This window comes from Gavia stellata, chromosome 17, assembly GCF_030936135.1.
Source record: "Gavia stellata isolate bGavSte3 chromosome 17, bGavSte3.hap2, whole genome shotgun sequence".
In the NCBI taxonomy this organism is placed as follows: Eukaryota; Metazoa; Chordata; class Aves; order Gaviiformes; family Gaviidae; genus Gavia; species Gavia stellata.
Genome location: NC_082610.1, coordinates 15985284 through 16011775, shown reverse-complemented (window position 1 = coordinate 16011775; position 26492 = coordinate 15985284). Strand labels below are relative to the sequence as shown.

The following is a 26492-nucleotide window of genomic DNA, read 5'->3' as shown; positions in this document are numbered from 1 at the left end:
CATTTCAGATGTCAATCATCTTCATTCCAAAACTGCCTTATATTAGTTGGAAGATTACAATTTCAGTGGGAGCAATATTCTGACAGGACTTTGAGAGAAACGTCAGTCTATAAATTGTTTTTGTAGACCTGTTACCTCTTATTTCCATTTATGACTTAATGCAGTAAAGAGTATTCATCCTGGCTGCAATGAAGTCACAGTAGTATGTGGAGTAAGACTTGCATGGATACGGAAGTAAAAAGGGAGGCTGCTTGTATTAGTTAAAAAATGAAAAGGCTAGTGTATGAGAAAACAGACAAGGAGGTACCTGCCTGTCTCCAGAAATGTATGAGAATTACAATTTGATTTCATATGGAAGGAATGATTTTTGTTTGTGTGGGGAGGAGGGGGTGAGGGGTGTTTCTTAAGTCAATGGTTCAGATACAGGACCGGTTCAGCTTCTCTTAGTGAAGGGAGGTGTCACCAAAAGCAAAGTAGCTTTTGCTACCCTATTTCTTGTCTTGCTAGATTTCACAAACCTTATGGAACTCCAGTGTTTATGTCTTAATATGATGTAATGCATGTAATTCCTTCTACCTTGTTTTTGTCTGAATTTTGTTGTCCTGAGTATCAAACTCTAGAAACTGATCTCGATGGCTTTACTTGATTCAAACAGCTAATCAAGTGAGCCTATATTCGAGCAATTCACTAGTAAAAAAGATAAAAAGCATGAACATAAGAATAAAATAAAAATGCAAGAATAGGTAAAACATTCCTGTTATCTGGAAGGTAGTTGGGCCAGATAGGAACAGTGAAGTCTCTATTGTGACTTAAGTCTTTATATTAACTGAATTCACTTCAAAATTCCCAGGTCTTTTTACAGTTCATTGAAAATGAAATTGTTCTCACTTACAGATAGGGAAAGGATGGGTGAGAATTAAATCTTGAGTGTGGCCTTGAATGCCTAGAGCAGCTCTGGGTCAAAATCAGTGTGAACTGTTTGTCTCTGCTGTACTCCAGTGAGTTGGAATACACTTGTAGCAAAGCTAATTACATTTTGGCTCAGAGAACAGGAGAGGATTGTTATGATTTACTGGTGGGGTTTTCAGAAAAGCAAAACCAACATGAGCATTAGTCTCTACTCTCGCAACTGTCGCAAACATCCGGTTGTATGAGTTAAAGACTTTGATGCGCTTGCTGCTACTAAAGATTTTTCCTCCCTCACTCCTTTGTGGTTAGATGCAGCATTTCTGAAAGAAAGTATGAATATTTAAGCTTTCCTCTAATTTGCAAGATGTGAAGGCTGATGCTGCAGGACTGCAGTGAAGGGACCTCAGACAGGTGCTTAGTGCAGTAAGACATGTGATGATTGGAAATTTCAGTTATTATTGGCCATAGCTATACCAAAACTGTCTGTGTTGAAAGGGAAAAAAAGAAATTTTTTCTAAGTAGCTGGAGAGGAGCTGCAGAGTTTTGTAGAAAATGTTGCTAGACTTGCCCGAAAGTCCTTCAAGACAAAACTTCAGTCTTTGTATTAATTAAACGCAGACCACAAATCTTTCATTAACTCAGGAATAGTTATATTTTTTCCAAGTAATGGTATGACTATAGGACACCGATAGAATCAGTAGTGAAACTGATACAGTAATTTGTTTTAAAACAAATTGAGTTTTCAAGTGTAAATAACATAGTTTAGTCTGTAGAAAGTTCTTGTTTCAGAAGACTCAAATATGTTACCTGGTTTGATGCAGGGTTTTGAGTGGAGGTTAGAGAGGTGTGAGGACTGTTTTGTATAATTTTTTTTAGCCCATTTTATTTTTGAAAATTTTTGTAACATAATAAGAGGGTTTGTATTTTAAGTGATTGCAAACTACAGTGTACCATTTTGTTAATGCACTGGAAGCGGAAGAAAAACAGAATTAGTATGGGATTAAAATCATTGAAGCCCAACACAATAAAATAAAATCCAGCAGTGATTAATCAATATTGTGAAATTACTTGTAAATATCCAAATTGAAGCAAGACCAGTCAGAAATAAGTCAATTACATTCAGGAGGGATTTTTCTTTATGTAGAATGAACCTGTACTAAGAACTGGTATTTAGGTAATTCCTTCTTTCAGGATGAGTCAAAATGCACATACCCTTTCTTTCAGCTTATCAACTTCATGAGGAATTTAATAATGGAGTTCACCTTTCAGTATAGGATGTTCCCTGCTAGGAGAGCAAATCTTAAATGTATAACATGCATTTATCATGACTTTTCACTATTTTGCAAATTACTTGTCTAGCATTTTATCCATGTTTTTTTCAAGTGTTTTTTCAAGAATCATGGAGAAGAGACCCTGGCACCATTCTGTGCTGGGGGATAAAAGGAGACATGGAAAATATTTTTAAGAAATCTTGTGGTATGGAAATGTGCATTATTTATGTAGTTTCTCTAGAATTCTTTTCTCTTTGTATTCAGTACTATTTCACTGTGTGTGTTCTCTCATTTGGAAAAGGTATAGGGAACAAGCACTAACAAGTGCAAGTGTGTTTCATTCCCTAGAAGAGCAAAAAAAGGAGTGAAGATTATTTGCGAGTAGGTGATACTTATAGCAAAAGGTTAATATCTGGTTTGGCAATTTTCTTTCTTTTGCAGCCACAAGAGATGTTTAAAAGGATGGTGGTTTACAATTCATCATTTAGATCTAACAAAAAACAAGTAAAACAACATTTTCCATGTTTTGTGTGGTACTTCTTGTTTTGACTGATCATAGATTTAAAACTCTCCTTTCTAATCCTGTTGTCAGTTTCTAAAACAGGATGCAAGACAGCCCTAGTGCATGAAAACTGCTAGTCTTTGTAAACTTTCAGTGTGTGCCTGTGCCTCCTGCTAATCTAGACAGATGAAGAATGAGAGGATAGTAAATCCTTCAGGTTGAACTCTATCTGACTATTTATATGGTTAATGCAATCTTTAAGACAGTTGAACATTGATAACTGATCTGATACTGGCAAATTATGGTTTTGTGTGTATTCCTAAAGCTTCCTTGGTTTTTTTAGTTTCCAGTTGCAATGCTTTCAGTAATAAAATATTTTCTTAGTTCAACAAATGGAGCTGTTATCATAACATAGTTACTGGTAGGAAATCGGAGGAACTGGTGGTGGAAAGCACTTATTTGTGTAGGATTTTTCTGCTTTATTACTACTTTTATTGCTATCCTCTGTCATAATGATGAAGTTTTCATCTCTTCCTTTTTGCTTAACTGGTGGTTCAATGGCCGTCCCTTGAAGAAGTGAACTTTGTGCTTACCTTCTCTGCTGCTGTCAAATGTGCCAGTTTCTGTGCAAAACACCTAAGTTAAATGCCTTGCCATGTTATATGAAAATGTTGGTGCACAGTTGTGAGCTCACAGTGGGAGCTTTTGAGTGGTAAACTATTAAGATTAATAATGGTTTTTTTTTTCTTCTTTTGGTCAGTTTCAGTTTAAATCTAGAAGGGAAGACTGGATTTGACTGAGATAAATCAAACTTTGAGATTGTTCAGTTGCCTTTGAATGTTAGTATGTTCTGTGTATATGTAACAGCTGTGTTCTCAGTGTGTTTTTTGGAAAATTTTGTTACATCTGGTCTTGGGTTTCTCTTTTAATTCTTCTTTTTTGTTTAATTCAGTCAGGTCTCAATTGCTATTGATGCTAGAAACTTCAGTGAGCAGTACCATAGGCTTAGGTGCTTGTGGTTTGGTTGGTTTTTTTCTTTAAGTAGTGACTTTACCTTTCATCCAGAAGTCCAGAGAGATATCTGTTTCAGTGCAATCAAACATTTTAATGTTCCAGATTCTACTTATGTTCAGGCATATGGATGTTATTGTAAGTCAAGAAAGGATTAGAATGTTCTTAACTCTTTTGCCTGACATGTCCTGAGTAGTGGGAGGGTAGGCTTAGCACTGTGGTTTCCTCTCGGTGTTGCTTGGTTCGTTAGTCCCTGCTTGGATATGGAGTACGCTCTCTGCTCTCCGAATTTGTGATGCCCATTTCTGGGAAGATTTATTACACAGTTCAGTGGATTTCTTCATTGTATCACAGCTGTATTCATACATTATTGGATCCAGATCATATCACTTCTTTGCTTGCAGGTTTTTTTGTTGTGGAGTTTTTAGGGTTTTTTTCAGGTTTAAAAATTATTTTCCCAGGAAAACTTTCTTCAAGGGCAACATCTGTTTTTCATGAGGGTAACCTGGGACAAAGAGAGTTCAATGACTTCCTTTAGATTGCATAATGAATTAGTGACTGGACTGAGATTGGAGTTCTTTCCTCTAAGTTGCTTGCTCCAAGACCATAATGTCTACTTCAGCCATGGTCAATACAAATTCAGCTACTCAAACTATTAGTTGTTTAGGTAGCTATCATTATAAAATGTTTCTCTTAAAGTTTTAGTAAAACCATTCGTAGTATTAATGCACTTTGTAAGTGAATGAATGATTGGTTTATTTTTCCCCCCAAGATGAAATTCTACCCTCCCTGAAGTCTGTGATCAAATTCCCATTTATTTATTTAGTTCCTCAAAGTTAGCAATTAACAAATGTAATGCAACCCATATTAATTTAAATGCGAAATAAGGTCTCTCATGTTCCTATTCCCAAAAGATGCTTTTAATACCTATTTCCCTATGGAAAAAAAAAAAAAAAGCTTGTGGCAGTAGGTAAAAGTTCTGCAGTTGTGCCCTGAACATTTAGCTCTCTGGAGCCTGGGGAGACAAAGTCATGCTTCAACCCTTGCAAATGTTTCTTCGGTCTCAGAAGAAACACAGAACAAGGAAATTATTTGCTTAAGTTGGTCTTCTGATCTCAGGGAAAAGGTGAAGGAGAGAGGCAACCTCCAGGAAAGCCAGGGTTCATGCTGTATGATTTAATATGCCTGTGTGTAATGACTGCCAGTCCACACAAGAGCCATCAGCATCACTGTTGCATGGTCTGTGTAAGTGTGGTTAGACAAATGGGCAGCACTGTTGTACATTTGAGGGTCTGCTAATGCAGACCTGTGTAGTGCTCACTGACTTTGTCAGCGGCAGTGGTGATAAGAACAAGATCTGACCCCAGAGGATAATTCATAGTTATGTCAAAAGTATACAGGCAACTGAGAGAGATGATGAAGACGATAACAGGAGGAGACATTAGTGTTTTCTACTACAACTTTGTCATTTAACAGCCAGCCCTTAAAGATAACAGAGGAACCTTAAGCTGTGCATTTGATTTACAAGTGGAAAAAGGCTTAGCTGAGCCAGAGAGTGGAACAGACTTTGTCATTAGATGCATCCAGTAGAAAAGAGGGCAATAATGAATACATCAAGCCTGATCACGTACTGAACTGCTAGCCTGCATCAGATTTTGGCTTGCCTGCTGTGTCAGCCAAGGGTTGTGTGTTCTGCGTTGTTCCCATATCCCCAGGTTATTGCAGCTTGAAGCCACAAGAGTGATACAGCATTTAGGTGCCTCAGAACAGATTTCTGTTAAGTCCTGAAGTCCTTACTTTAATATGCAGGATAAGTGCAGAGTTTTTATACATCTCCAGCATTGCCCATACAGTCTCATCTAATAACTCCTAATCCTCCTCTCCTCCTCAAGAAACCATCACCTAAACACCATTGATTCCCAATTGCTGCCTCAGGAACTCTCATCTTTGCAGAAAAGGTAACTCCTGCTTTTTCCCTGCAGTGTTGGTCGTCCAAAGGTAATGCACTGGGTTTTGAAAGCTTAAGAAGGTGTGGGTCCTCTCAAAGCGTAAACCTTGCCCTACCTTAACTGCAATATTATCTTCCCCATTTCAGACGTTCCCTGACAAAACTTTTGAGTCCTCCACAGAACCACGTGGAAACAAAATTGGTTTTTGTCCCGCATTCGCTTGTTGTATGGAGCCAACTCCCTGAAACTACATGGAAAGGAGAGAAGGGGGCTGGAAGAGGGTCCTAAAACCCAGACACTGTGGAGTAGTGTTGCTGACAGGCAAATGGGAGCCTGTCACTTCTGCCTGTGTTAGATAGTGCCCAACATGATAGTCCTAAGAAAGGCTGCTCAGAAGAGTGTGGCAGAACATACTTGTCCATGATGCTTTCAAGGTGTGTTTCTGTTCTGTCAGGTGTGGAGAGGATCTGTGGAGCTGACAGAATGGTAAACCATTCCTCAGAATTGCTTCATAGTATGACCAGCTCAAACTGCTTATGTGTCATGAGGTTTTGAAATGTCTTCTGACTGTCAGGACAGACTATTTGCTACCTTTCTGTGCTTTTCTCCAGTTACTGTCGTCTTTCGTAGTTTATGGAATTGTGTGTTCTCTCACTAATAAATAAAATGGAGTTTGTGTGTTAAGTGTGTTCATGAGTCTGATGTTTTTACAATTAAGTACTGTTTTATTCTCAGGGTTTCCAGAAATATTTGGAAGATTTTGATCCATACTCAATGGTAAGGAGAGAATTCAAGTATGTCTCACTGTTTAATATGAAATACGCTGGAAAAAAACACATCCTTGATTTTGAGGGCTGGGAGGGGGTAAGATTCTTGCTTGTTGGTTTGCTGGGGCTTGTGTATTTGTCTTTTCTAGTCATGTTGAAAGGGAGGTTTCTTACAGGAAAAGATGATTTGGTATTCTGATCTTTCTCTAACACTATTTTGGAGGATGGAAAAGTCCCTTTTCTCCATAAACTACATAGATCAGCCTAATTGTTTTGTGTTTCCAAGGTCGAAATGGCTAATCATTATATCTTTTCATAGTTTACCCCAGAGCAGATTATGGGAAAAGATGTGCGGCTATTACGAATTAAAAAGGTAAATACTTTATTATTTGATTGATATTTAAAGGGTTCATATAAGCATTTCATGTACAGTCCCATTTACTGGGAAGAAGGAAAGATTAAGCTCCTGTTGATGGCAAAAATTAACAGCCTTTTCTGAACTACAACTCTTTTAATAGGAAGGATCATTAGACCTTGCAGTCGAGGGAGGAATTGATTCTCCAGTTGGAAAGATAGTTGTGTCTGCCATCTATGAGGGTGGTGCTGCAGACAAACATGGTGAGTAACAAAGGGGAATTTGAATGCCTCTGCAGAGTGGCTGCTTATGCTGGCTGAGAGTTGTTGGCTGACTTGATAGCTATGCCTAGTACTGAGAGGCACACTTAGATTGTCCAAGGCAGCCAAGTTCTGCCTGGGCTCTAAGGGCAGCTTGGAGAGAGGCTCATGGTTTGAAGGGTGCTGCTTAAATTAATAATTATCTAAATTTTATAAATAGTTTAAGAAGAAATGGTCACTGCTGCTGTATTTCTATCATGACAGAATTTTCACTTACATAGCCTGAAAATGTAGAGCTGTTCTCTTAATAAGGACTCCCCTTTTTCCAGTTTGGTATTAAAAAAAACCAAACACCATCCAAAATGAAACCAACACCTGATTCTCTCTGGGGTATTCAGTTAATTAAGGAAAGCAGAATAAGGTCTCCATTACTTCACAATTTCCAAGCAGTGACATTTGTAGTACTTCCATGTGCAAAGCGATTACTAGGCCATGGCTGCGCTACACTGCTTAGTTTTGTTCTTAATGCTGCTTTCAATAGTAATTTGTTTTATAAAACACCTGGCTTTACTTTCAAAATCCCAGTTAGATGATTGTGCTTCATTCCAGTTTAGCAAGTCAAAATCAGTTCTAAGGACTAAACTTTACATATGCTCTTGCAAAGGAATGACAGTCCTGCAAATCCTTGACAAATGCCACTTACACCTTCAGGTATTTAGGTAATGCTGCCATTTTCATAGTAGTAACAGCCTACAATCAACCACAATTTTTGTGCTGTATAGACGGATTACCCAGACAGGCAAACTGCTACTGCAGAAAATCTTACTGAACTAGTTTCTTACTGGTCATGATCAATAAGAGATTAGTATGGCTTTTCCATGCCTAAAAATTCCTTTTGCTTGTAGCAAACTTTCTTGTCTATGTCAATTTTTAGTGAAAGCCTTCACATCTAGTGGAGACACTTTTCATTCTACTCAGTACTGCATAAATATGGGACAGAAAAGACTCACAGAATTTTTCTTGCTTATGTGTATGTATACTGTATTGGTTTTTTCACCAGGAGGCATAGTGAAAGGGGATGAAATACTAGCTGTAAATGGCAAGGTATTAATTGACAGCAGGCTGGCAGAAGCACAGGCAACTCTAGCAAAAGCTTGGAACATCGGTGGGGTAAGTAACCTGGAATACTTTTTCATTCTACTTACAATGCTCATATGAGGTATACTTTCCTTTCATGACATTTGTCACATCAACACAAATAAGGTTGCAAACATCAAAAGTAATAGGTATGCCATGTACTACCGAAGTGAGCTGAAATATGCAGAACATTGGTATATAGCATCTCTGAAAATCATGCATGTAATTTACTGTGAAAGTTAATGGCATTTAGCCACATGTCAAGATTGGTATTCAAACACATTACATTCTGAGTGTTTATAGTACATTTATCTGTAGGATCTCTTTTTGATACTGAAAATTACTTGCAAGCTGACTGGAATTTTATAGTAATAGCTTAGCTTATCTTTGATTTCTTAATGTACAAGTAACACAGCAGTTCAGCTACAGTGAGTGTTTTTTCATCAGGAGCTATATTAAATGCTAAGATGACCAAGTACGGGGTGATTCTTAGAATAATTATTTTTTAAAAGTTTGGCAAGACCAGTAGGTTTTTCTTTAATTTCGAGGTACAAATCAAACAGCTTAATCTTGAAATGGGCTTCCTATAGAAGTCTTTAATAAAGACCTTTCTGCTGCTCCCTGTGGTTTTCCAGGAAAAGATTGCCTTCCTGATTCTCTATCTGATATTCCATGGTGGTCCACTAACCATGTCTAAAAGTGGTATTTAGCAGCACATGTTTGCTTGTGCATTTCTTTTTCAGGATTGGATTGACTTAGTCATTGCAGCATCACCTCCAAAGGAATACGATGATGAAATGTAAGTGCATAAGCTTTCTTTCTCTGGGGATTAAAAGGCTAGTAACAGTAGTCTGTACATTTTGCTTTTTTATCAGATGTATTTCAAGTATTTACTTCTTGTGGAGTACATAACCTTCTGCATCACTTGTTAGCTACTTATAACTATCAAATTAGCAATCATGCGTTACAGCAGTGGTTCCCAGACTTTTCAAAATGGTAATTCTCAGAATTACTTACTTCAGTCTGCATCATTTACTGTGGTCCCATGGATCATAATTTGGGGAAACAAATGCCCATAAGCATTCTTCATCACAACCAGACATTTAATTCTGTTTTGTATTTTTTTTTAAATTAGATTGCAGTTCCTGTTCTTGTCTAAGCCAACCAGATTTTCAAAAGGCTGTGATTTGGGTGTCTTAGCAATCTGTGACGTTCACAGAGTCCTTTTTTTAAAGATTATCAGCGTAGGTGTGAAACAGAAGAATCCATGGCTTAAAGTGTGATAGAAGTATCAAGTCGATACAACTTACTTTACCTTGGACAAACAGTTTCAAAAGCAACACCAATGTTTTCTAGCTTGACTAATGAAAAGATTTGAAGATATCTTTGATACTACCAAGTAAAATGGCAGAGGAAAGTTTTTTTGTTGTTGTTGTCACTGTTAACCCAGACTTTTGTACTGTGTAGAATACTAGAGTGTTAGTTGCTGTAAATCAGTATAGTTTTACTGGCTAACACCAACTGAAGATTGCTGTAAAACTGTGTTTAATACCTGTGCATAAACTAACAAGCAAGGAAGTAACTGTCACTGTTATTTTTGTTTTCATATCCTGTATATTTAGCCCTACTATTACCTCATCAACAGTCAGTCCCAACACACACAGAAAGGTTTTTGAAGGCAGTGCACCTGTGTACAGACAAGGGTATCTCCTGCAGCTGTAGCCACTGCAGTGTTCCCTCATGGTGAATAGCCAGACCTGGGTTAACATGACTGTCCATTGTGAGGCTGCATTATTTTTTCAGCATGTGCCTGCCTGTGCATTGCATGCCACACTTGCTTTTGTTCCTGGCGTGCTGGAGTGTTCTTTGGGCTTTTGCCATTCCTGTCCTATTAAAATATCAGTATTTAGTTTCTATTTCATAACATCCCTTAGAGGTCCTCTGCAGAATTGATTTATCATCTGCCAGACTGTAAAATAAATAGGCCCTGCCTAAACAAGTATGATTAATCCTGTTGTTTTTCCTTATCTGTGGACCACTGCTGTGGCTTTATAAATTCATAAGTATATAAGTAACTACAAATTACTTCCTTGTTAAGGCTTGTCCAAAGAACAAGTTCCTATTTATGTTAGATGACAGTGTGCCTGTAAACAAGTATTCATGACTGTTTGGTTTTCACTGAAGTTTGCCTGTGTTAATTTGTCACTACACAATGGGTTTGTCCCGAAATTATCCACATGTCACAAACTCAGTTTACTGTGTATGTTTTCTCTATGCTGTAATTACTCTAAGTACAGTCATAGATCTCCAGAAGAACCAAGGTAAGATTGCTTGTTGCATGTGGGTATTCGTGTTCTTCTCAATTATTACTTAAATACAAAACAAAATTAATCAGCTGAGATCTACTTATATAAAACTGTGCTTACCGTAAAAACTAAAAATTGCACTACAGCTAACAGCATCTGTTTCACTCTCTCTCTTTCTTCTTTTCTGCAGGACATTTTTTTAAAGAAGGCTACACTGGACAAATGAAGTCTTTCCCCTGCAGAAACCTGCTGCTCTGTAAATTAATAGGAAATAAATAACCATGTGAAATGAGTCTTTATTTGAAAGAAATGTCAACAATCAGACTTGTAAGTTGAACTAGAGACTTCACATTCTTCAGGTAATTAGAATGATTTCAAATTACTAATAGACATACAGCAAGAAATTTTTGCAAGATCATTGAGAAGGACCACCAGTGAGCATAGTTTGGTGTGTGAGAACTCAATCTATTTTTTGCTATATTGGGGGGCCAAATTTTGAAAATTATCTTCCAATTTTCCTGGAAATAGACACCAAAATGACAAATGAAGATAGAACACAGATGTGTGTTCCCACATGCAGCACTTGTGATTACACATTCACAGGCCAGTTTGGGTGCGAAAAGGATTGTATTTTTACTCCGTACATACTGATTTTCCATGGGGAAATGGGAATGTATATAGGTAACTTCTGTTCTCACTCATATTCTTGTAGCTCTCTTAATGTGCATTTCTTTTGCTCAGTTGTGAGTTGTTTTGAGTATAAAAACCCTGCTGGTGGAAGAATCAGTAATACCAGGAGTGCTAGTATTATAAGGAATGATTTTGGTGATGCTTATATGGTATAAAGAATCTTCTCTACCAGTAAAGTAAACAGCTAGCAAGTAAGCCAGATAAAATCATTATGTGTAGTCACAGTTATACTACCAAGTATTTGTATTGGTGACAAAAATTACTCCCTCACATAGTTATGGGTGGAAAATTTGTGTGTGATTCACGGTCTGCAGTTATGTACTTTGTTCTTAGTGAGGCTATATACGTTACTAAACTGTGCAGGAAGTCACACATTTCACTCTTGGTGACTGCATGTCTTCTGTTTAAATTCCTCAAGACCATAAAATCTATACTAACCTGACTTTAAATAAGTATGATTACAGTTGTAGACTTAGTAATTTTTTTATATTATCAAGATACCTCCTTAGAAATGTCATTGTCTTCCTTCCTTCCTTGTATCTGCTAGTTAGTATTCTGGTTTTCGTATTGTGTTTAGATTTTTCTTACCTGGACTAATGAGAGACAGTCTATAGTTCTTTGGCATATCAAATTCCCACTGAAGTCTTGCTTTTTCAAGGTTTGGAAACCCTCCTTTCTGTAACACAGAAAAATAACAATTACGTTCCTGAGAACTCTGTATTTGTATGGAGATGATCAATTACATTGACTTGATTTGTAGTATTGTTCCAGTATGCCAATTAATGTGTCTGGCAGGGTACACATGTTAGAGTGTTTAAAAATTCAACTCTTATGACTAATCCAGAAATAAAATTGCATTTGCCAAACAGAAGAAGTCTTGTTTCCTCTTTGTCTCTGGGTTTGTACATCATAGTAATAGTTAATCTGCTAAAATACACGGATTTCTGAGTTCATCTTTAATAACAGACCCATTTGCAACAGAATGCCACCATTGTGGAATTCAAAAGAAAATTCACTCTGCACACTAGGGAATTGTCACCCAGCTGAGCTGCCTCATCTTTTACTGAGTTTTTGTGGGCAAATCTAGCCATTTGATAATGGGCAAGCTACTGAGTGCAGCTGCTCTGGTTTATTTTGTTTGCTAGGTCTTTGGGTCCATCCACCCACAGCTGTAGACTTCCTAACCAACAGGCTAATCCAAATACATCAAGATTAGCACCAGAGGGAAAATTGCAGCAGAATGTACTCCTGGTGCTCTGGTTCCCAGTTGCCTACATAGTGCAACCATCTGGACTATATGACAATGCTGATAGATGAGTGATGCTATCAAATGTTGTCTTAAGGGATGCTCTGATGCTATGTACCAGCAAATAGAGAGCCACAGTAATGTGCCAGTAATGAACTTCAGCCTGCAATCAGTGCTTAATTGTTCTAATCGCTGTCTCAGCACACTAAGAAACATAACAGAAAACTGAAAGGTTAGATACTAGAAATATTTTTACTGGTGTTATTTTTTCAGAGACAAAAACAGCACAGAAGACTGAGCTGGGAAATCTGTGGGAGTACCAACAGTTGAGTTGTAGCCTTGCATCTTCATCACAAAACTCTTTCTTTTCCTCATCTACCCTTGATTTGCTTCAATACAGCTTAAAAGGCAGAAGAGCTAGTTGAGGAAATAGTTACTGTTCGTTACTTTGTGTATATAAGAAAGAGTTACTTTATGTGTTTAAGCTGTGTTAGGATGGCAGAGTTGCTTTAGGCAATGTAAGGGTGGTGGTGGTAGTTAAAAGGAGGCTGACACTTCTGAAATCTTAAAATGATATTAAGCCATTAGTCAGGGAGCATTTTTACTTCATTTCTGGCTTTCAGTGCCCTGGGACTGGATCACATCTTGAGCTAGCTGGCAAATGAAAGGAGTTGGAGAAAGCTACAAGAAAATACAGTTTTCAAGTAACTTCCCTTTCAGTTACTTCAGTGTGTGTGAGCGGAGTGTCCCAGATGTAAATCATTTAAACAGGCACCCATTTAAGTTGCTGCTGTATTGGTGGCTGTAATAGTGACTACATGTGCCCGTGCTTCACCCCTGTTCAATCAAGCCAGCTGTGAAAAGATAACAGTAGGATAAATGGGACTTTCTCTTTTTTTCAGCCAATGCATAGTTTCCTTTGGGAGTATGGAAACTCTGACCTGATGCACAAAGCAGGAAGAAGTCCAAGTACTTCACTGACAGTATCACGAATGCTTCAAACCGCTTTTAACATAAGATGGTTTTTTGTTTTTCATTTGCTGTAATCTCAGAGGGAATATGTCTAGTTTCTCAGAGCTGTTTGTTTGGTTAAGACCGCTAAAACCCGTTATCTCTCTCTATGGGATAATAACCCAGAGGAAGAGTTTCTCAGAACTGTTAAGAATCATTCTTATTCTCTCAGGAATTTCTTGGCTGTATTAGTCACAGCGTTGTCTTCAGTGTACCCTCACAGTTGCTGAACTGGAGCATGAATAACATCAGAGACTTGTGACTTTCACATCTGCTCTGTGAGCCTGTGCGTGCCTGTGTGCAGGAAAAAAATGTCAAGCCTTGTGGATCAGAACTATGACGTGCATTACAGTATAGGAAATACCGTTGTTTGTTACTCATGGATATTAGCATTGGGAGGTCTTTGATCTATTTGCTACTGCCATTCTACCACTTTAAGAACTCATAATTTAGCCATTATTTATCATATGACCATGGCATCTTCTAAAACTTGAATTACGTTTCGAAGAAGTTATTCTTTTTGAAAAATGTGTATAAACATATTTGTATATAAACAAATTCATATACATAAAGGAAGAGTGTGTATGTCTACACACACCAATAAGATTTTAAAATCAATTGGAGTAGCACATGTACAAATAATCTCAGCATTTCACAAATACGAGATTTAACCTCTGAATATAGATAAGTTGTTATAAACTCTCTTTGCCTTAAAAACAGGACTGAAAACCATGGTTACATGTCAAAGGATGTATAGCTGGTTGTAAGGAGCTTGGTATGTAATAGCTGATACATGTTTTCTGTATGCTTTAGCTGTATGTTGGCTTTGATAAAGCAGGGTCAGACTCAGGGTAGCTGCTATGGAATTTTTAGCCACCTTTCACCGCAAGAAACGTTCCCCTGGGATCTGTGCTGACGTGAACAAACTGTCACCTTTACGCTATCTAAGGACCAGGTCTAGTGTAAAGAAGCCCGCATGTTACCTGTAAGAAGCTGACCCTTAGAATTATAAATCAGATGAATCTAAAATCCTTTATTACCAGTTCATGATAAGCTAATAAGTGTTTGATTCTGATACTGAGTTTGTCCTCCAGTGTTTTTCTGCCCATTTTATCTTTTGTTACTTTCTCAGGGGGTTTCTGTTTTTTCTGACCTTCAGAAATTTCTGGAGCAGATTCCAAAATTCCCTTCTTGCACACTTGAAATTTGAGGAGGTTCCAGGTGGGCTACTCACAAAGCTATTTTTATGGAGATTGACTAGGATGCTTTCTTTCCTTCTTCCTAAGGAAGGCAGCAAAAACTTTTGCCACTGCTGGAATACTGGGGGCCTCTGCTGAAAAGACTTCTTCCTCTATTACTAGATCTTCATTTGCTGCGTTATTGGAGGAAACAGATAGTAGTACAGAACTTCGGTGGGGCTCAGGGTCTATCTATATTTTCAGCAAGGTAACCTGGGCTATTTTTGATCTTCTCTGAAAGCATCTAAGATGAAAGAGGAAGTGGAGACAGGCATAGGAAAAGCAATCAATAAGACTTTTGTTCCCTAGAAAGGAACTTTTTGAAATGTGAAGCATTTTCAGCTTTAAGAGGATCATGGATTACATGGAAGAAAAAGTTCTCTGGACTGTGATGCTGGATGTGTATGATAACGTCCAATGAAGGTGCTAAACTATTAGCGTAACAACCACTGGAAGGAAGTTTTAAGGAATCAATTTTGAACAAGTACCTTGCAGACTGGCAGCTCTTGGATGCTTAAGTCTGAGTGGCTGGTGTTCAACTCGGACTGCTTGTCCACATAGCAAAAATGTGGAGTCTGATGTACTGCAGGTAGCTGCTTTATCCAGTATCATAAAACCTGCTGCATGATTAGTAATGGCTATCCCTTACACATCTGAAAGGTAACTATGCTTGGTAGATAACTTCCCACTTACAAGGTAACCACAGACTAGAACAAGCAAGGCTGTGATCTAGCAAAGCACTTAAGTACATGCTTAAATTTAAGCATGAGAACTAATCTCATTGACATAGGTTGAGTTCAATAAAACCACTCAGGCTTAAGTACTTTGCTGAATTGGGGCCTGAAGTCAAAGTCTGAAGGCAAAGGATGCCTTAACCCTGGAGATGCTTATTATGGAAAGTTGTTATTGTTACTAGCATTCATATTGAATTTCAGTTCCTCTTCGTTTTCTCAAATAATCTTTAAAGGTTATTCCTCCCGCGAGCTCCCGCTGCCCATTTTCTTGGCTTGTCCTCCTATCTTTTCTCACTATTTCTCTTCCAGACATCGGTAGAACTCATTAGTCTTCGATAGCTATAACAGAGTTTGTTTACATGGTGCTTAAAAGAAAGTTTGGGAGAGAGAGACTGAGACCCTCCCAACATAAACTGAATAAGATAGGAATCAGAGAGCTTTTTTTTGAGGGCAAGGACTTTTCTAAACAATAGAAAAGTGAGGGGGAAATTTGCTCATGGTTATTCTTTATGTAAAGCTATCCCACCCACCCCCCCAAAAAAAAAAAGGTTTCACCTAAGCAGTTCTGAATGTTTTAGCAAGAGGGGGACTGAGACACTGTGTTCATGCTGACTATAGCTTGAGACTTTTGAGTATTAATGCCACTTAACAGAGTGTAAATTAAACTAGATAGAAAACATTTGATTAGAAACACTGGGCACAAAATAAAGCTTTGATTAAAGTCTTGTGATAAGTGAAATAAGGTGAAATAGTTTTTCAGGGTTATTCTTTGAAACTGAGTAGATTATAATTTTTCAAGTAACAATGTCTTTTTGTTACCCTTCCTTCCCCCTCTGAGCACTAAACCTGAAATTTTCAGAGGAGAGAGACCCAGGAATGCTTTTTGATCAGCATCAATTCCAATAGCAAGGAAGGACAGAGAGAAGGAGAGATGCGTGCTTCCATTTTGATTATTCACAAAGAATTGTGATGAACATCTTTGAAAGTGAAGTATCAACCTGGTAGAACAGAAGAAATTGCATCCTGTTCCTTAGTGAAAATCAGGCAGCTCCATCTTAGTGCAAAGGAGTGACATGCAGAGCAGGAATCAAAAACTGAAGTTCTTTAAGCTGGGTGAGAGAATTCTGGTTCAGAGCAATCACTTATAACAGACATCAAGCCATTCATGCAGAGGTCGTAGCTGGTATAGAGAATAGAAGGAACTGAGATGACTGAGGTGTGTTCATTGTGCTCCTGGCTCCAAGTTGCTTTTTCTTCACGCAGGGGAAGGCAGCTTCCCCACTGCATATCTTATGCATCTGAGTATGTGCAAATTTTCTATTTTCAAATAAATCGGCATTGTTATAAAGAAGTCAGTGCATGTGGCACACTGTGGTCTACAAATCATGCAATTTATCAAGACACAAAGTCCAGATTGAGAGAAGGACAACAGAAACAAGCCTATTGTCCAACCAACGTAAAAATTTCACAACAGTGATTTCGGAGTTAACAGGTGGGTACAATGTAGTTTATGACATTGTTTTCTTCCTTGGAGTAGAGAATTTGATAGCAACAAATTTGTGTTAATGCTCATAGGACAGATGAAAACAGAGTGGGTAAGCATATTTTTTGGTTGGATTGTTCACAGGGAAAAGTTATTTGAGTGTATTAAGTTGCCTGGCTTACTTGTAATGATTTATCCTAGATTGTACTGCTTCAGGAAAGCTGTGTTTGGTTGGTTTTTTTAAAAAACTCTATCAATATTCACATTTTTATACCTCTAGCCAGACAAACAGATGCAGAGACTTTTTCTTCTGTTGTGTTGTTGAAATGCTTCATGAATTACATACCTTCTCAATGATACTGAGATATTACCTGGTATTTCCTTTTCTAATGGTATATTTAAACCCATGTGTACATGAACAGGTATGTTTAAAATAGCATAGTAAATAGATGGAGAGAAGTGGCTAGGTTTATAAATGACACAAAAGGACAAAATGCTTACCCTTCTTTACACTAGGCAAATGCAAGTGACTTTTATACGAGGTGTGTCACCATTTTCCTAGAAAGCAGATTACACCCAAGGATTAAATCTCGGCTGTTCTTTCTTTATTATTGATGTAGTCTCTTAATCATGGGGCAATGACCAGTATAGTCAGCTGTGTTCCCAATAACGGAAGAGAGCAGAGTTTGTTCTATCTAATTCTAGCATGATCCATTCCTTATCTCACAGTATCTTGAGCCTTCATGGCCCAAAATACAAGTAAATGGGGAAATGGCCACTGCTCTTTTTATGATGTGGTGATACCCTACCTGAAAGAACAGGCAGTTCAGCATTTGTTAAAAAAGCCCTGGCCAGTTTCAGGGTTGGGAATGTGTAGAAAGCAATCTTACTTTTTCTGCCCAGTTACACTGAGCATGTGCTGAGGATGTATCCCTGGCACATGTGAGAAGATCATAACTTGTCAGTGCTTTCCAGCTGGATGTGATTGTTCTTGTTGTCTCCACTGCATTGCTGTTACGCTGTAGATGAAAAACAGACAGCAGATGATTGTACGTGAAAAACTTCCACGGCTGAGCCTCAACACATGACATTCCCCTTCACATTTGGACTGCTAAAATGTAGACATGCAGAAAGTTTCCGCTAGCTTGTATTGCCTTCTTATCACAGAAGACAAATATAGCCTAGGGAAAGCATTCTGAGACAGGCTACTTAAAACCATGAGAAAAAGAGAGACTCGGGAATAATTCCATATAGGAGGGAAGATGAGAGTCTGGGAATTGTAGCCTGCATAGGTGGTTCTGACGCATCCACTTGTGGTATCAAGTGGGCAGGCAGTGTTTGTGCCTGCACATGGCTGCCCCATGCCTACTGAGGAGCAGGGGACTTAGGCTGAGAAGTACCTGGGACTATATTAGGGCATCAGGCTCCTACCAAGGAGACCCTGCAAACTATTTCCTACAAACTATCTACAAACTAATTCCTGTAAAGTAAGGCATTTCTCTTTACTATGTTTTACAAACTGGTCTCATAGACTATTTATTCTAAAAATCATAAAACCAAACAGAATGTTCATTCATGTTACTTACCAATTCCCATTATATCCTCAGCGTGATTCTAGCTCTATCAATCACAAATGTGCAACTTTGAAGCTCTTTTACAGTTTTAGCACACTGCAAATGGACTGTTGTGCTCACAAGTCAGGGTTGTTTTCTTAACTAATGCTATAGAGTGAAACAGTGGAACGTATGTTGTTATGAGAAGAAAACATTCAACTTAGAGAAAATAGATTTTTTTTTTTTTTCAGAAAATCTTCTACAGCAAAAGAATAGGGCTTCTCTTTTAAGAAGAGATGTACAATACAAGCATTGTCTTTAGCGTTGTGTTACCACCAGTCAGCAAAAATTTAATACATGTGCTGAAGGGGAGAATTACTTTTGAAGGAAAAGGGAATAATTCTCTTTATAATCATTGTCAGAAAAAAAGCAACTTTTCCAACTTTTTTTTTAAACCAGAACAGTTTATTTAGATTTTTTTTTTTTAATTAGAATGTGAGTTTTCATATTTAGGTGCACAGTATTCCTACCAATAGTTCATACTTTCCTGAGAGCAGTTCTTACAGAGAGATCTACAGCTGGTTTACATTCTGCAGTGAAGTGGATACCTGGAGTAGTTTGCTGCCATTTGTATGATAAAAGTGCATGTAAGTGCCACTCAGCATCAGACTCCTGATACATCTTAAACATGGTCCCACCTCTAAACCTTCTCTTTTTTTTTCAAGAAATTTCACAGAAAGCAATCCTACGTAGGAATAAGATTAGCTGTAGTATTTTATTTTAAATGCTGCTGGAAATTAATCTCTCTTCACTGTTTTCAACCCATTCTCTGCCACACTAAGTTTAGAGGGATGCTGTAGCTGTACAAAGCCCTTGTTTCTATTATTCACGCTTAAGAAAAAGAACTTGTAAATGCACTGTGTAACACATTAAAACTAACCTGAATATTCACTACTCCTACCCCCCCCCCCCCCCCCCTTTATTTCAGCCACTTAAGGAATTCCTAGTTTTAAGAATAGAGTAGGAGTTCAAAATATCAGGGCAGGATCATTCCCTGAAGCAAGTCCTCTGTTATTCACAGTGTGAAGGACCTGTGGCATTAGCTTGAACCGCTGAGGTTTCTTTGGCGTTAACAGGAGAGTCTGTCTCCCTGGCTCCCAAGGACAAGCTATTGGCCCCTCTCAGTGAAGCCAGTTTTCTGTGTACTAACGAGATTGCCATGGTGTTATGTTCTGGGCAGTTGATATTGCTTCTATTTAAAATTTTCCCCTTTTTCTTTGGCCCAAAATATTAATTTAATGTGACCCAAGCTTGCAAATAGTTTTAGCCCCCTTGATGCTGCATTATTTTGCCCAGTTTAAGGGATTTTTTTTATAGTGCATACTGATTCAAGGGTTTGATATTCAGTTTGACGTTTGTTGTTACAAATTTGTGGGCAGGATGTATGGACACAACATTAAAAAAATACTTTTCTCCTGCTATAGAGGGCAAAGAGTAGTGCCAAGTTTCATTACTGGAAAGAGTTGTGAAGCTGTCTTTTTACCCCTTTTAGAAAAGCTACTTGAGTCCTCCTAAATACTGATAGCATAAAGAATCCCTATCCAGAGTAGAGGATCTCTAGCTGGTTTGAAGGCTGAGGCTGTGGACCATTTGCTGTAAGTGAGAACATTCAGGATTTACTGCTGCCACGTAACAGTGTCACAGACTACAGTTACTTCCATGCAAAGCTTCCATACCTATGAATGCAGGTACAGCGCTTTGCTATACACAAGCAAAAAACCTGTACTGCTCCAAGATACAATGAGCTTCAGGTTAAAATCATCATGGAAAAAATGCAAAACAATAGGGGAAGAAAATGTTCCTACTGGCTAGGGGTTCAATTACTAAGTATGAAGTTAGTAAATTAATTTTATTAATATTTTGTATGGGTATTGATTGTTTGAAATCCCTTGAGCCTCTGAAAATCCCAAGTGTAGTCTGCATGTGGGCTTGAACTGAAGAAGAAAGCTTCCAGAAGTAGTCCTTTGACAATTAATTACTTATAAGATAAATCACAACAGGGAATAAACAGCCTTGGCTGTACAGGATCAAGCTTTCTGTGCATACTCATGATATTTCTTTTTTTTTTTTTTTTTTAAACGAATCCACAATGTGATTTTTTTTGTTCTGGTCATTGCTTTATTTTAAGAGCTAGGATAAATGCCACTTTGCAATCTATTAAAAATAAATAGAAGAAAAAATTGTAGTGCAAAACCTCATTAAACTGAAACACTCTTCTTCTTTTTCTTAATTTATTGTATAATTTTGTCAAATAGCAGCACAAGAAAAATACAATCCAAATCCAAGTCTGAATTGCTAGCTTTAAGGTCTCTCTAATTTAATTGTTGTGTCAATTTTACCCATTGGATAAATTGAGGATAACCTGGAACAGTTCCCAGGTGGTGAATAAACAAATCAACTAACTACAATTCTCTAGCGTGCCTGAACAGAAAACCGTTTTCTATTCTGAAAAGGAAGGATGGCAGCTTCATTTTGTTTCTAATAATCTTTAACAAACAATTCAAATCTTAGTTTCCAGTCTAGTTTCTGTTTTTGGAAGAGTTCCTAGAAAGGCCAGTGACTTTTAGCCCTGTTATTTTTTAGAAATTAATGCTGGTTATGTGTTTATTTGTTAGTGCGTGTGATTCTTGTAGTATAAACAGGCAAAATAATCTTTTGTGTATAAGAGTCCATATACAAGGGAAGCACCATAAAGGCACTTAACTGAATCAGTAACTAAAATAACATTTGCTGAAGGATACCATGCTGGAGCCAGCATGTGAGATGTTTGTTGGCATGAGTTAGTCCACAGCACTCAACTTATTCTCCTGAGGAAAACACAACACTTGTACTACAAGTTCTACACAGAGTACTCAAAATATTAACCATTTAAATGCTGGAAAATAAACTAAGGTACAATGTGATCAGTGAGATCATGGGGAGATTGTAAGAGTGCATCTATGTACAAGAATAGTCAGGAGTGAACAGGAAGTTGGTGTAGGTCTGACTTTTCAAAAATTACTGCTGCTTTGGTTGCCTCAGCTGTTCTCAGCTTAGCTTAAAATATTTTAGTGTTGAGCACCAACCAAGCTAACTGAAGCTGGGGTAACTAATTACCTTCGAAAATATTTATAGGATGAAACAGAGTTGTAGGTGGAGTAAGTAGGTGGGCAGGTAAGAGGAAAAGCAAACTTTTTACTGAAAAGCTGCCTCTTCTTTTGGGATGAGAAGTGCATGCCCAGAGGAGAGAGAACTGATGAATCTGACAGTAACCCCTCTATTTAGTGAGAGCAAGATCCAGAGTACTGGCACTCAGGGAAAGCACTGTACCTGGAGCACCTTGTCCTCGTTGTGAAGAATCCTGGTGATGCAGGAGGGCAGTGGAGCGTCGGGTGTATCCTTAGGTCACACTAGTGAGGGAAATGGCCTGCAGCCTTTCAGTTGATTCACCTTGTGTTTTGCCAGGTATCACCAAATGCATGAGTGCACTTCAAAGCAGAATGAGTGAAGAGAAGAGCAAGCTTTTTCCCCAGATTTCAAGTGCCATGTGGTATGGCCAAGCCAGCACTGCTCTGGCTTTATTGAACTAGGAAGCTAGTGTTCGGCTGAGGAGCTAGTTCAAAGCCAGTACAACTGCCTGCATGTTCTGTATGTTGGAAAGTGTGCTTCATCAAATGACTTAATGATAGAGGTCATGTATGTAGCTGAAGTCACAAGATGCCTGAAGAGTATTCAAGGACTTAAGTATCGTTTGTGCTACAATAACATAGTGTGGCTTCCTCAATCATAGGCAAAGGAGAATGGCGTTCTGTGAAGATCAAGTGGAGAGAAGAAGCGCTGATAACCATTCTTGCCATGTAAAATATGGGAAACAAACTGAACGTTTGAATCAGTAATATGTATGCTGCTATTTTTGATGATGTAACAAGTGGATGCAGAAGAGTTCTCATTCATTAGTTTCAATGGAACTCTGTGGCACACACTTAAAAATAAGCTGTCCTAATCTAAAACACTTATCTGAGTGTTTGCCTAAAGATGATTGTCCAACAAAGAGCTTGTGTTTTGTTTTGTCACTAAGATAGATCTGCTTACTCATAAGTTCTTTCTTCATTTTTAATGAGGGACAGCAATTAAAAATTAATAAGGTTTATTTAGAGAAAAACAGCCATTGCTGTGAACCTCTGCTCTATGATGCTTATTACACTATTTTTAATAGTAGTACGTTAAACAATTTTTACAAAGAAATTTCATTTGCTTTGTCAAATCATATCTTCTGTGAAATGACAGAATGGAGTTCTTTGTTCCACAAGGAAAAAATAACAGTTTTCTCTGGAGGTGATTTTCTCCAATTTTTTCCTCTCAACCTTTCCAAATGTGATTTTGAAAAAGATTGATAGTTTCCTCCCATACACGTAAATTGCTTTTCCTTTCTACCTCCAAGAGCAGAATTTAATAGGAAGCAAAAGTCATAGATCAGTACATCTTGTTTAGCAAATTCTAAATCACAATAAGAACTTGCTTTATTAGGTTTTTTTCTGATTAAGATTTCCTCTTGATACTTGGTCCCATTAATGACTTGAAAATACACAGGAAAGTGAAATTTTCCTGCTTGATGCCTAAACTTACATGCCTAACTAACTAATTTTGAATATGGGCTGTGGCTGTTCAGAACTTTTCAAAAGTTTATTTTTCTTTTATATCTGTGTTTCTAGATGCAAACAAAAGCAAAATCCTGCAGTGACCCATAGTAGCAAAACATGATTTTTAGGGATAGACCACTTCCCCTACAAAGCACTGTTGAGAAAGAGAGGTCAGTGCGAAACAGCTGAATAAGAGGAACAAGAAACAAACGACAAACGTAGGTAAGAAAAAATGAAAGCTTCCACTTAAATGAATATTCTTATCTGTTAAAAACAGCTATCAGGTTTTAAATTCTGAAGTGTCAATACTTTACTGCAAATACCAAAGCCTGTCTGCATCCTGTAGACAAACTCAAATTCCAAGGCAAGCATAAAAAGTGATTTTTCCTGGAATTAAAAATCTCGCCCTTATCTATCTGGAATTCAATTGCAAATAATCAAGGTGTGCTTCCAAGATATTTCCAGACACCTATTGAATGTGCTGATGGCTGCCAGGATCTAACTTGATTTCTCATTTCTAATAGATGTGCTGAAACGATGAAGTAGAAAGCTGACTTCTTGTGATATGGAAATAGTCAGAAAAGAGTGAGGGAAACAAGATCTAACGGGACTTTTGTGAAAAATTAGGTTGCATTTGCAACATGCAGAAAAACGTAGCTGTCTACCTGTTAGTTTTGTATTGTTCTTTGCCTTTTCTGTACTTTGAGAAGGAATTCTCTTCTCACAAAGCTTTACAAAAATGCAGCTTTGAGAAAAAACTATTCCTCTGTAACCTGTTCCAAAGCCCACCTGACACAGGACTACAAAGATAGTCTGGGTAAGTAGATCCAGTCCTTTGACACCACAGGCAATTGCATCTAAGCTGTTCAGAAAAGGATCAAACTCTGTCTTAAAATTATTTTGTGAAGTCACAGAATAGCTCTTTCACCATTTGTGAGCGAAAAAGAAATTGTTATTTGATGCTAAAACCAGTATTAGTCCAAATTCAGCACTCTTGATTTCATTGTTACAGGAGGGACAAAATTGTGGCATTGTTATTGGAAGTGTGAGTTCGTTAAAGAGTTTATGTGTGTGCATGTGTGTGTTTACTGGTAAGAATGCTCAGTTTACCAATTTCAGTTTACCAAATGATTTTATTTCTGTCAGTGTGGGGTTTTTTCAGTATTTCATTAAGTAGTTAGTTGTAATCCAGGACTCTTCCCCATTTAATCCACCACCTTTCTGTTCAGGCTGTCATCAACACGTTTCTGACTCAAATTTAGCTCTGTGATGGGTGCACATTTGTTGTAGAACCTGGACTGAGACCATTAATTTTAAACCACCATGTTAACTATGTAATCTTGGCTGCATTTGAAAATCAGTGAAAAGATAAATTTCAAATTCCAAACTATGGAGTCTCTTGATGTTTTGTTGTTTGAGAAGTATGTTTTTAAGAATATTGTGATTGACACCTTGCAGTAAAGGAAAATGGTGTCAAGGTTCAGAGATCGTGCAGAGGCTGGGGATGTGAGCTCAGTTCTCAGATTCCTTTGGAGACTTTGGCAAGCTTCAGTTTCCGTGTTTAGTTCTCCATCCACAGTGAAGGTGGTGATGATTCCTTCCCCAAATTTTACCCCGCTATTTCAGTCTCTAGAGTGTAAACTGTCAAGAGTTCTTTGCTGCTATTTGTTCGTCTGCAACATAGAGCCCTTGTGTTACTTGGGGCCTCAGGAAATACTTAAATATAAATTATTTTAAAATTATCTGCATGTAAACTACACATACTGTTTATTAAATAACTATTAGGATAACAGAGATGAGCCTAACCAGAACCTCACATGAATGCTGCGTTCTGTCCAAAACTTAAAATAATTACAGTCTTTCCAGTGTGGGTGTAACTTTAACGTTTGAAAATACATAGACACAGGATTTGGCTTGGGGTTTGTCTTTTAATTATTATTATTAACCACACTGCTGTGGCCCCAAAAGACTCTATATAGGAAATAATATACTGCATGCAAGGAATTACTTTTTCTTTCCTCTTGTCTGACAGCAAGATCAATAAAAGCAGCATGGCAAAAGTAATTTTCAGGTCTATTAGTGGAGCTGTTAGTCCTAGAAATCAAATGCTCTCTCTTATGTTGAGCATCCATAGCTTGATCATTAAAAGAAAAACTAGGAGATTTTTCATTTAGGGGATCATTTCCCTAAGAGGCATTTAGCCAACTTGTCGCTTTAGCAATTTGAAGAGTTAAACCTGGATATGTGGGCATTATTTGTTTGCATTTCTGTTTGTAGGTTGTGGCAAGTTGTATTAAATACTTGGCTAAGCAATGGATAAGCATGACTGGGAATGAAGGGAGCTCCAAGGTAAAGGATTTGGTTACAAATCATAGCGTTGAGTATTTAATGGCTACATACCAGAGGTATTTGAATCTCAGGCTTTGACTCAACCTGTGCTTGGAAGTGTAAGTCAGGTGCAAACTTCTGATACGACGTTTTACTTTCCAGGATTATCCCCTAGCATGGATGTATTTTATTAGAGATTTTGTTTGGCTTTAGCTCAGCTGAGCCTAACTTCTATTCAAGACAAACAGGTTTGAAAAATTTGATTTATAGATTATTTTGGCATGCATAAAACTGTGTCGGGACTGATGTGGAATCCACTCAAATTAATGGTCAGATTCCCACAAACTGCAACAGTCTCGGTGGGGAAAAAAAAAAAAAGTTAGGCTTGAACTCATTTTAGGGGTAAAAAAGGTAAAGCATGAACATAATAGCTGTTCAGGGTATGATGTTGAAGTCTCCTTTGGGGACAGGGTACAGCTGTTTACACCATTTAATCTAATATCTTCATCATAGTGGAGAAAAAAGCGCAAAGCTGAGAAGGTTAAAAAATATACTTCTTGTAGTCTGTAGTTCCTCTGTCATCACTAATTTAGTGCCTTTTTTTTTTTTAATGTTCTGTTTTATCAACGGTGCATAAAATGTTGAATTACTGAGCCCCAAGCAACCTCGAACACGGTTTTATGTTGCTCTAAGGCAACCGGGGGCTGTCACGGTTCTTTCTCGTTGGTCTCTAGTCGTGCCAGGAAAGGGACACACCGTCCTCCAGTCCCGGACGCTCCCCAAGCCCCCCCCGGGGCCCCGCCGGGCCCCCTCCCAGGCTGAGGCCGAGCAGCGGGCGCTGGGGCTTTTCACCTCCCTCACCCCTCTCTCCCCCGGCGGCCCGGGGCGTTAGGGCGGGGCCTCGAGGGGCGGGGCGGGACGCTGGGGCGGGGCCGACCGCTGGGGCAGCGCAGGGGCCGCTCGGCGGCCGCCGCTCGCCGGCAGGTGCGGGCAGAGCCGCGGCCGCGCAGCCCGCGCCGGCCCCGCCTGGATGTGCGCGGAGGCGGAGGCGGCGCCCGGCTGC

At 38.3% G+C, this 26492-nt stretch overlaps 1 protein-coding gene across 1 annotated transcript in view; it reads left to right on the top strand.

Annotated features, from left to right (window-relative positions):
- Window positions 1-10765, top strand: part of USH1C (USH1 protein network component harmonin) — a 49959-nt gene extending 39194 nt beyond the window's left edge. Inside the window, exons 20-26 of the mRNA XM_059826115.1 lie at window positions 2622-2684; window positions 6378-6419; window positions 6729-6782; window positions 6928-7027; window positions 8085-8194; window positions 8905-8960; window positions 10658-10765. Of these exons, the coding sequence (XP_059682098.1) occupies window positions 2622-2684; window positions 6378-6419; window positions 6729-6782; window positions 6928-7027; window positions 8085-8194; window positions 8905-8960; window positions 10658-10670 (438 nt within the window). The 3' untranslated portion in view covers window positions 10671-10765. The remainder of the gene's footprint in view (window positions 1-2621; window positions 2685-6377; window positions 6420-6728; window positions 6783-6927; window positions 7028-8084; window positions 8195-8904; window positions 8961-10657) is intronic.
- The last annotated feature ends 15727 nt before the right edge of the window (window positions 10766-26492 follow it).